Source organism: Erithacus rubecula, assembly GCF_903797595.1.
Source record: "Erithacus rubecula genome assembly, chromosome: 3".
NCBI lineage: Eukaryota > Metazoa > Chordata > Aves > Passeriformes > Muscicapidae > Erithacus > Erithacus rubecula.
The window spans coordinates 91,203,385-91,214,676 of NC_136689.1; the positions used below are offsets into that span (position 1 = coordinate 91,203,385).

Sequence of the window (11,292 nt, forward strand, 5' to 3'; positions counted from 1 at the left end):
TTAAGTTCCTTATAAGACAAAGCTCTTCAGTCCTCTCGGCAGCAGCAGCAGCAGGGAAGATGCCAGTGGAGATGTGCAAAATAAATAAGATTTGATCAGTTAAATCTGTAGCCCAAATCCATTATCTTTCTTTCGTTCCTTTTTTTTTCTCTCCTCCTTTTTCTCTCTCCCCTTCTCCCCCTCCTTTCCTTAATCACTTCTTCTTCTTCTCCTTCTTCGCGGTGGAGAGCCGAGCAAGCGGCGGCGATGAGACGGTAAATTCAGTCACTCCCCCCCTCTCAGGCTTTCTCCGAGATCAAAGAGTCTCAAAGCGCAACTTTCTCGCTCGCTCGCTGGCTCGTTTCAAGCTCGTGGATTTGTGTGTTGTTGTTGCTGTTGTTGTTGGGGGGTTTTTTGTTTGTTTGGTTTTTTATTGCGTTGGTAATAGTTTGTTCATTGTGCAAAAAACGAGGTCGATCCAGTCTCTCCTTCTCCTCCCAGCACTTAGTCTAAGAGCAAGGAAGCAAATCATAAAAAGGAGTAAAGCCCCCATACATACATATACACCGGATGGGAAATGTCAGTCACTCCTCCACCTTCCAAACAGTCACAGATCAAACAGTGTCACCACCGGAGAGGACTACTTTTCTCTCTTGCTCTCCCTTTTTTTTTCTCTTCCACAAATCGAAGCTTCTTCTGCTACTAAATATAATGCAAACACATTTTTATCATGGATTTTTTTTGCTGATCTCGATCTGCAACAGAAGAAAAAAACAAAAAACAAAAAACAAAAAAAAACCAACACACACACAAAAAAAAATTTGCCAAAACCAAGAAAAACCCCGGAGAGTGTGTGCAGAGAGGGAGGAGGGGAGGAAGAAAAGACATTCACTGAGTGGGACAGATTAACGTGAACTGTCCCCCCCCCCTAAACTCCTGGGAGAGAAAGAGATCCACTCTCCCTCTCTTCTCTTTTCACTGAAATATAACACACATTCGGATCCCAGGGCTCTCAGACAGTCTCAACTGATAGACAGACACATCGAGCTGCTTTTCCTGCTTCAGTTTGTTACTCCTCCTCCTCTTGCCCACGTCACCCTGACAATTACAAATAGGTCTCACACAAACCCATACCTGTCAATCTTTTTAATTGCTTTGTTTTCATTTTTTTCCCTTTCCCAGAGCTAAACAATATGACAAAAAAAAAGTCTTAATACAGTACAGCATAAAAGATTCCTCATGGAGACATGCGTTGAGGGGGTTGTTATTATAATCCACTTGCTAAAGTGCTGTGCAAGACGCATGTGCTGATTTAACTTCAGCAGAGGTCTTCTTCCAGCAAACTTAAAAAGAGAAAAAAAAAAAAAAAAAAAAAAAAGGCAAGCAGGAGATGATACTTCGCCGTGGCACACGTCTACCCAGCATTGAATTAAAAATGATTTATGGGAGATTACAGTTCATCCTTACTTTAAAATACCAACAGATTGCAGAGCGAGAACTGCAGCATATGAAACATACTGCTAATACATTTTGCACAGTATGTGTCTGGGGATTTATATAATGTTAGCTGCGAGAACAGAAGGGTTCTTCCCTTTTTTTCTTTTTTTTTTCCTTCAAGTCAAGAAAGCAAATAAAAACTACCCAGCTGATTCCTAAAGGAAAACACTTGGAACTGCAGTTTTGTTCTTTTTCGGGCAGAAGGGGATTTTCTTTCTTCTTACTACCGCACAATTAAGCATTGAGCTGTTTATACTGGTAGGATGGAGTTAATTCTGGGAACTACACGCGACATCAATGCAACATCTCTATTACATTGCCTCTCTCCACGCAGTTTTACCAAGTTGGGATTGGCGGCTCTATCACAACATTGACTTCGGTCCCGTGATCCAGTTGATTCCCTGAGCAGTTTCCCTCACCCAAACGCAACCTACAGCGAGAGGTGACTATATATACATACATATATACTTATATATATATATATATATATTTTTTTTTTTTTTTTTTTTAAGAGGGAAGAAAGAAGCAAGCGGAGAAAAGGAAGAGTAAGATTTTTCTTGCAGGGACGTGAGGGGACCCCTGCGACCTGAGCAAACTGACAGCAGCCTGCTACCCTTCCCCTCCCGGCAGGACGGCGACGGCGGGAAGCGCTTGGCCCGTTTAAATCCCCTCCCGCGGCAGGCGCGGAGCCGCCGCCGCCGTCTCGGGGTTGATTCGTAGCACCTTGCGAGGAAGTGAAACGTTTCGCACGGAAGGGGCGGAGCGTCCGCCCGCGGGCAGCGGCTCCTCGGCGGCGGCTAATAACAACATTAGGAGATTAGCTGCAACTTCTCCCCACTTCTCTAACCTTCCCGGCCGATAATTGACCGTGCTTTCTTCCTACTATTTTTATTTATTTTTTTATTCCTCCCTTTCTTTTTTTGGTAGGGAGATACCCTCTTCTTGTAAACTAAAGAATGGGGCGGAGGGGGTAATCCAAGGCGTTTCTCTCTGTCCGTCTGTCTACCCCCCTTCCCCCCCTCCCCTATTTTTAAACCCCTTAGTCAGAGGCAGGGTGCAAACTAAAAGCCACCACCATCTCCTTTAGGAGATCCTCCAGCCTGCCGCACGGCCGCCTCGCTGGCAAGGCAAGGCAGGGCAGGCAGGCGGGGGCCGGCGCTGGCGGGACGGACGGACGGACGGCCGCGGGAGCGGGCCGGCCTCGCCCCTCCGTAGTGCCCGCGGCGGCAGAAGACGAGCGGCTGCTGCAGGGGGAGCGTCTTGCCGCTGCTCCTCCGGCGGTGTCTCCGTGCGGCGGAGGGGCCGGCTGGGAGGGGAGGGGAACCTGCTGCACGGGGCTCTGTTTACGTACACACATAGCTGCGAGCGGGGAGTTTCTCCTGCCGGCGCGTCCTGCGAGCTGCCTGGAGAATCCCGAGCCGGAGCTCTTCCGAGCGGGGCGGGAGAGGAGAGCCGAGGCAGGGCATGAGTTTTAGCGCGAAAAGCGGCGCTTTGCTGAGCTCCCGGGCAGCGCGGTGGTGGTGGCGGCTGCAGCCGTCCTGCGCCGCGGCGGCTCCCGCCTGGTCCTGCGTCGGTGGCAGCTGGTGGCGGCCCATCCTGGACATGTCCTACTCCCGTCACTTTCTGGATTTCCAGGGCTCGTCCATCCCCAGCTCCATGAAGAAGCTGGTGGTGACTAAGCTGAGCCAAAACTTCAGGGAAGCGGTCACCCTGCAGCAGGACTCGCCCGTGCCACTCCCGGGAGACGGAGACCTCCTGGTCAGGAACAGGTGAGCGCCCGCCCGCCCCCGCGCCCCGGCCCCGCGGCCCCCGCCGCCTCCCGGCACCTTGTGGCCTGCTCTCTCCCACACGCTGCCTCACTTCGGAGACCGGCTCCAAAGTTGTACCAGCCGCCATCTGGCGACTGTTAATTTCATTTTATTGTTGTTGTTGTTTTGAACGGCTGGTGCTACAGCTCTGTCACCCTATCCACGTGTGTGGGGGTGACGCTTCCTCCTCCTCCTCCTCCTCCTGTGGCGGGGCTGTGTGTGTTTGTCTGTCTGTGCGCGCCGCTCCCGCCCTGCGCCTGCCCCAGGGAAGAGAAACACCCCAGGGCCCCTGTGCCAAAGGGGGGCGGGGGAGGGAAGAGGCAGCGTTAGGTTCGGTGCGTGCCGAGAGAGAGTGAGACGGAGGGAAGCCTGGCAGGGCCCCTCCCTGGGGCCTGCCCGGGCTCGTTACCCGCACGCAGCGCCCGGGGCGTGAGCGCGTCCCCGGCGCACCCGCACAAGCGCCCCGGGCGCGCTGCCGCGCATCGCGGCGTGCGGGCGGGCCTGGCCCCGCGCCTCTCCCCGGCGCTGCCCCGCACGGCGCTCTCCGGGCTCCCCCCGCGCCGCCGTGACTCACCGGGCAGGCCGCGGCCGGGCCCGCCGCCCGGCAGCCCCGGCGCCACCCCCAGCCCTGCGCCGAGGGGGCAGGGCGGCCCTCGGCCTCCCTCGCAGGACGCGGGCCCGCAGCTGGTGGCTCTTAGGGAGCAGCCGGGTCGGGAAGAGTGAGGAGGTGACATTTTGCTTAGCATAATACACCGTAAATCCCACGGCCGGCACGGTGACCAGCTCGCCGTGAAATGAAGACTCCGAGGACAAAACGTGCCTCCCCCCACAGCTGTCTCCATAAAACCTGTTTGTTCTCGGTGACTCCTTCCTAGACGCCGTCCTTCCTTGCGCTAGAACGAAACCTTTTGAAGTTCAGAGGTTTCTCTGCTCACGAGGGGAAGCCGGGACTCCGGGAACTTTGGAGCAGACTGCGTGGCTGGCACGGGAGAGAGCAGCGCTCTCAGGTTCTTGTCAGGCAAGGAAATCATAGTAACACATAGCTTGCCGTGCTCGCCATGGGAGCTTAAAGATGTTAAGCAGCACCAAGTTAGCTTGAGAGCAATGCTGCGAGGTCTACTAGGCACTGTGTGACTGCGTGTCTGTGTGTATGTAACACATACATGTAGCATGTAACACATATGTAACACAACAATACAGGGTGAAGAAGGGATGAGCAGAAAGAACAGGGACTCTTACAGGAGCTCATGAGAAAGCTGCTGTGGCACTTTCCATTCCATGCTGGCATCTCCCACTAGGATTTCTGAGACCAAAATTCCCTCCTGACCTCAAAAGTTTAAAACACTATGTTGCTGCATCCATTAATGACTGAAACAGTAATGGCATGAAACGGCATTTCATTCTGTGGAAGAGGTCGAAAGACTTGAGATACAAGTAGCAAGTACTCCACTTGGGTAATGCAAAGCAGAGTGACATCCTTGTTTCTCAACTCCCCTCCCGCCCACACACGCACTTGGAGTCTTTCTCATCCCACTCCCCTGCCCGCCCTCCTGTAAATTTTTAAAATTTAGTCTTTTTTATTTTTTTTAACAGCTTCCAGTGTAAGTCTTCTCCCTCTTCTCCCCCCCTTTGCTGGGTGGGCTCCCTGGGTGCTCGAGGGACACGCACACTTCATGGTAAAAGGGCTTGTAGCACACTCGAGGCAAGAGCTGTTCCACAGATTCAGGCAGGCAATTGCTGGCTTTAACACATCAGCCTGTTACACACATGTTCCTCTACTGGTACACATGCATGAGTGGGGATGAAGGGGAGGAAGAGGTGAGTGATCAAGTCTGGTTGTAAAGTTGATACATTTTGTATTATTTGTGGCATTTCTTCTCTTTTTACTTTCATTTCTGAAGAATATCACAGAAGACACAATTATATTCGCTGTATACAAGCTGCAGCAGGAAGCAAGTTGTGAATGTTTCCCCCTCTCTCTTGTTGCTCTGGGGAAGGACTGTCCCATCCTGAAAGGATGAGTCCCTGACTATTTTGTTTGTTTTTAAAAAAAACAAACAACCCAGCTCAAATACAACTATACATTTTCTAATAGGTAGAAGCATATAATTAAAACCAAAACAATTAAAGACTTGGGTTCCAAGAGGGCATTTACAGATTTGTTCATTTTGGTCCCAGTCACACCCATGAATAGTATTAATTGCTTTGAGCTCTTCATGCAAAACAATCCTCATTCACCACAATAAAATTGGTTTGGTATTTATGGGAATAGGAAATTAAAATCTGTGTCTGGATAGATATTTTAGAATAAGATGCAGTTAGGGAAAACTTTCCTTTAGAGAACTATGCCAGCAACTCTTATTTCTACTTTTTTTTATACAGAAGAAAAGAACCCATCTTTTACTCAAAAATCCTTCAACACTAAAAATTAATTTAAGCTATTATTATTTTTTTTAACTTTGATTCTGTGTAGGAGAGAAAGGGGAAGGGAAAAGGTGATGAATCCTGAATGAAGCCATTTGAGTTTTGTATGTCCGTTTGTCCTGTTTGCTGTGGGGGGGAGGGGGGGGGGGAAGGAATGGGTGTGGAAGCAAGGGGTTTTTATTTGATTGCAGAAGGGCCCAAAGGCTGTGAAGGTTTGGTCCTTGTTAAAGTTGTTGGGAGATTTTGGAGATTTTCTTGATGAAGTGACACATTTCATTGCCAAAATACCTGTAAGGATTATTGGACTGGAAGATGGGAACAAAGTTTATAGAAAAGGGAGTAAGAGGGGTTGAGAAAGTTTCTCTTTCTGAACCAGGGGACTAAAGGGATCACAGTGGGAAAAGTGGAGGGCTTTTCCTGCTGGGTGTTTGGTCTAAATAATGTTTTTCTTGCATAGTACTGGTTTGGATGACTTTGTTTTGTCTGTGTTTAAGGCTGTGATGCTGGTTTTCGGTGTCTCACTCTTTGTTGTGGTACACAAAACAGCGTTTCTTCCCCTCGGCAGTGTCCTCCTGTTTTCTATAATAAACAGTGTGAGGGGTTTCAACACTGCTGAGTATAAATAAAACGGGTGACTCAATGTGCGTAATTATTTTGAGAAAAGCCACTCTCAGGCTTTTTTCACACCCTGCCTCAGGTTTGCATCTTGAATGGAAGGGGCAAAACTCCACTAGAAACTTCTAAATTAAAGAACAGATTAAAAATAAGTCAGTGAATGAAGTCAGCATAAAAGATCTGGAAAGGGTCTTAAAGCCTACTAGCACCCCAAGTAAATGTTACTTTTGCGCTGTCTGCTTTCCTCAGTCTTGGTAGACTGATCTTCAACTTGCAATTTGTACTTTTTCCTACTTTTAAAAGCAAAATAATCTGTGAAACTGCACACACATATCCTACCACTTCACTTCTGTCAGCTGCAATGACAAGGCAAATTAGACACTGTATTTTAATCCAGACGGTGCCTATGATCGTTTTAATATGCAAGGAATCTAAGAGACTAAACAATCTTGTGTTTAAAAAAAAAAAAGGCGGGGGGGAGGAAAAAAAAAAAAAGGTCCGTACAATGCGACCAGGAGTTTTGAGTTCGCATACAATAAAAAGGAGGTTTAAAAAAAAAAGAGGGGGGGAGGGCTAGACGGCAGGCTGCGTTGATTAATAGTGATGAACCCAGAAGGCCAGGGAGGATCATTTCCCGTGGCACAGCAGCCCCTCAGAGCCGGGGCGGGAGCGGGGGGGTGTACACGCGTGTCCGTGTGTGTGTGTGAGTGTGCGGGGGCGGGCGGGCGCAGAGCCCGCAGCCCCTGCCCGGCGCGGCGGGAGCGGCCGGGCTGCGCCGCGGCCCCGCAGCCGCACGCACAAGTTGCGCTGCGGCCCGGGCGGGGAACGAAGGGTCCGCATCCTCTCCGCTGCAGAACAAAAGCAGCGGTGCGTGTGCTGGAGCCCCGCTTGGCAGGCGCCCGGCTCCCCGCACGACTCGCCCCTTCCCCGCTCGCAAAGTTTTTGTCGTCGCAGCGTTTGTTGTTCTACCTGCCTTTGTGCTCCGGCCGCCGCCGTGCAGCGCCGGTTAGGAGAAGGGTTTCAAAGCACGGGGGTTTGTTCTCCGGTGGCTGCGCTGCCTGCCCTTGTCGGGGCGCGCTGCCCCAGCCGCGGGCACGGCTGCTCCGCGTCCTGCCAGGGCAGACGCGCCGGGGGCGGGAGGAGGGGGGTCTGAGCCCAGCGGGAGCGGGGACCTCCCTTGGGGCTGGGGCCGGGGGCAGAGCGGGCTCCCCGGACTGGCCTCGCAGCTACCGAGAGCCCCGGCTCCCCACCGGGCTCCCACCCTCCGCTGCCCTCCCCAGAAGTTGGGGGGTAAGAGCGGGAGGAGGCTGGTGCAGCGCCGGCGCGTCTCGCCTGGCGCCCGAGGGACGCGCTTTACCTCGGAAGCTGCAACTCCGTTACCAATTTTTATACATCTTTTAGCACTCCTCTACGGGAGTCACCGCAAAGCGGGTTAATAGAAGATTTTTTGTATCTGCGGACAAGACGTAGGCATTTTTTGTTGCGGCAGAGCGGCGAGTTAAAGGCAGGATTAGACAGAGAGCTACAGTCACTTTTACCTATATTTTTATGGATATGTTTACACGTACGTGTCTTTTTATACATAACGTTGGTGAAAGTTTGAAGCTCCCCATGCTGTAAAGAATGAAGAATATTAAAAGGAGCAAAGCGGTTTTAGTTCTCCTCGCTCTGTGTGCAGGCAATTTAAAACTACACACACATACGAGCTGAGCTTGTTGCTAAATGCAACAATTAGAAGTGCACTCTTTGCCTACTTCTGCAGCTTTTGCATGGTGTCAAGTACACCTTTTAAGTTGTCACTTCCACACAAAGTAACAGTCCTGGCATTTGCTGTTTCATGTTTCTTTTTTACTTTTTCTAGTTAGCAGAACCTTCCCAGTCTCTCTTCTCTTGCCTGTGTAAAGATAGATATTTTAAAAAAATAGTCTTTGCGTTTGAACTAGATCATAACTTTGTTCTAGGAATTATCTCCTAGTGCTTAATCAAGTTGTGAGAATGTCTCTATCTTTCCCTAAAAAAAAAAAAATTGCCATCCATTTTCACCTGTTAGAGGTCAGTAGGACTTGATATTCAGTTTTACAATTTTGCTCCTTCTATACAAGGTTGTTTTGATGTGTTGCAAGTAATTTATATGAAGAAAAATATTTTAACATTGACATTAGCTACATCAAAAGGCAAATTTGCTGTAGTGACTCCATCAATTAAAAAGTACTTGCCTACAGTAACATGACCTTGCAAATGACATCGATAGTTAATATGATCATTAGTCATTAGCAGTATTATTATATTCAAAAATATAAATTTGTTGCCAGAATCCACATATTTACCGCTCTGCATGTTTCATTCTTCTGTGTTTTCACATCTTGTATGAAGTGATCAATTAGTTTTCATGCTTTAATCTTTTGCAGGTTTATTTTCAGTTTGTTTAGTTTGGTCAAGTGGACTTAAGCAAAATATAAGGGATTTTTTTTGTTTTGGGTTGGGTTTGGGTTATACTTTTTACAGCTTCTTGTTTTTAATTTTAGTTTAGAAAATTTGTCCGTAATTCTAGAATAAGAGAATGGAAACTATGAAAGTCTGATGAAGAGTAATTTTTGGAGTGTACTCATTATTCAAATATACAGATAATCAGAACAATCTTGTAATTATCCCACAAATTTGAATATAAGGTTTCTCATACAATGAAAGCTTGGTAAGGAGTAAATCTCGTTAATACATTTTTGTTTTCTTCTAGATTTGTCGGCATTAATGCATCTGATATAAACTACTCAGCCGGTCGATATGACGCCTCAGTTAAACCCCCCTTTGATATAGGCTTTGAAGGTGTCGGTGAAGTGGTAGCGTTAGGACTCAGTGCTAGTGCAGATTTCACACTGGGTCAAGCTGTGGCCTATGTGAAAGCAGGTTCCTTTGCTGAATACACAGTTGTGTCTGCCAGACAAGCAGTGCCTCTACCCTCAGTGAAACCCGAGTTTCTCACTTTAATGGTAAGTGGCGCAACTGCATACCTCAGTTTGAAAGAGCTGGGAGACCTGTCTGAAGGCAAGAAGGTTCTGGTGACAGCAGCAGCTGGAGGAACGGGCCAGTTCGCTGTGCAGCTTGCAAAGAAGGCAAAATGCCATGTAATTGGAACCTGCTCCAGTGATGAAAAGGGTGGCTTTCTGAAATCCATTGGCTGTGACCGTACCATCAACTATAAAACTGAAAATGTCGAGTCTGTGCTGAGGAAGGACTATCCCGAAGGTGTGGATGTGGTGTATGAATCTGTTGGGGGACAGATGTTTGACTTGGCTCTCAATGCCTTGGCTATCAAAGGGCGCCTGATAGTTATTGGGTTTATCGCTGGCTACCAAAACCCCACTGGCCTCCAGCCCATTAAAGCAGAATTATTGCCAGCAAAACTATTGAAGAAGTCTGCTAGCGTCCGGGGTTTCTTCTTGAACCATTACCTTTCTGACTACAAAATGGCTCTGCAGCATTTGCTCAAGATGTATGAAAGAGGAGACCTGGTTTGTGAGGTGGACTTTGGAGACATGTCTCCGGAGGGCAAGTTCACTGGCTTGGAATCTGTATTCCGTGCTGTAGATTACATGTACATGGGAAAAAACATTGGAAAAATTGTAGTTGAATTACCTCACTCTGTCAACAGTAAGCTGTAAAAACAGAACAATGATATAAATCAGAAGCGAGAAAATGGGCACTTTATGCCTTAGATTTACTAGAAACAATTTCTTTTTTTAAGCTTAGTAATGGATATTATATTAAAAAACAGCATTAAAGTGTTAATAAAAAGGGTTGGTTTTGTTGGGGTTTTTTTTTTGTTTTGTTTTTATTTTCTTAAAAGTGTTTAAATCAGTGGCTATAGCAGGGACATAATGGGCCTGTGTTTGATACTGTCACTTAGGTTAGCGTGAGACAAGAACATTGTTCTTGACAGAATAAGTCTTGATGCAGAGGCAGATTTAGTCTGTCAGCCTGATTTGATAAGACTTCATATGTAGTTCAGCTCAGGAAAAAAAAATCTTTCAGCGATTTTGATTCCCTGATTTAAAAATAAAATTGTTAGAACAAGAATAAGTAAAGAGTTGTATCTTTGGGTTGCTCTATTAATCTTTTGAAGTTTCTGAGAAAAAAATGCTCTTGATTTTCTGTCACAAACATGATAATCATAATTCAGTTGCATCATGGATCATAGTAATATTCCTTGACTGATTACACAGGGAAATTTATCCTCCAATTCTGACATGTCAGTAGTATTAAGCAACTTGACTTTTTTTTTTAATCTGCCTTTCATAACTATAAACAACTGTGCAATTTTTTTTTTAAATCTTTAACTATAAGTTGTGATGTAGTTTCATTTTGTTGCCTTTTCATTTTCAACTGCTAGTGTTTATTGTCCAGTTTCCCTTTAGTCAGTACTTAAAGATTATTGGAATGGAATTTTGAGCCATGTTCCTGTGTGTTCAGGCCCTGTACATTTCTTTGAAGGTTAAATAAAGTTTTAAAAGCTATTTAAATATTTGTGGCTTTTATTCATAATTATATGTTTCTTGCTGTCTAGCTCCTTTTCAGTTTTTCAGAGTTATTTGACTGATCATTCTTGAAGGAACTTCCCATAATCAGGCCACTCTTCTACTTTTACCAATGCTGCTTCTGCAGAAGCCCTGTTACAACAAGCAGGACCATTTTAAATCTACAGTCACAATACCTGGTACATGTACTGATGCTCAGCCATAGATTTTCTAGGGAGTGCAGTTAAAGGGTTTTGTAAAGTTTCAAAAATTTTGCCTCACCTAGTGGATATTATTAATGGTACATACAGTGGGAATTCCAGCTATAAGTGTAATATTTTCCAGAACAATAAAATACTTGAAACTGCTTGGTCTACATATTTTTTTCCATAGCAAACTTTTAAGATCTTAAAGGCCAATTTTGCCACATCTTTTGAAATTACATTCATTTGTATGGA

General features: G+C 46.8%; 2 protein-coding genes across 2 annotated transcripts in view; one reads left to right on the forward strand and one right to left on the reverse strand.

Moving 5' to 3' along the window:
• Positions 1–1,916, reverse strand: part of TSHZ1 (teashirt zinc finger homeobox 1) — a 57,722-nt gene extending 55,806 nt beyond the window's left edge. The window contains exon 1 of the mRNA XM_079301063.1: positions 1–1,916. This exon is cut by the window's left edge and continues 602 nt beyond it. The gene's annotated coding sequence lies outside the window, so the exon portion shown is untranslated.
• Positions 1,917–2,107: 191 nt separating this feature from the next.
• Positions 2,108–10,840, forward strand: PTGR3 (prostaglandin reductase 3). The gene is made up of 2 exons (XM_079301065.1): positions 2,108–3,245; positions 9,058–10,840. Exons 1-2 carry the CDS (start codon positions 2,941–2,943, stop codon positions 9,980–9,982), a joined length of 1,230 nt encoding a protein of 409 aa, XP_079157191.1. The 5' UTR covers positions 2,108–2,940; the 3' UTR covers positions 9,983–10,840.
• Positions 10,841–11,292: the final 452 nt, after the last annotated feature.

Bases quoted from the DNA above. Each gene is read 5' to 3' on its own strand.
- PTGR3 (XM_079301065.1), top strand. From the start codon at position 2,941: ATGAGTTTTAGCGCGAAAAGCGGCGCTTTGCTGAGCTCCCGGGCAGCG. The intron at 3,246-9,057 runs GTGAGCGCCCGC...GTTTTCTTCTAG, and splicing joins GACCTCCTGGTCAGGAACAG to ATTTGTCGGCATTAATGCAT.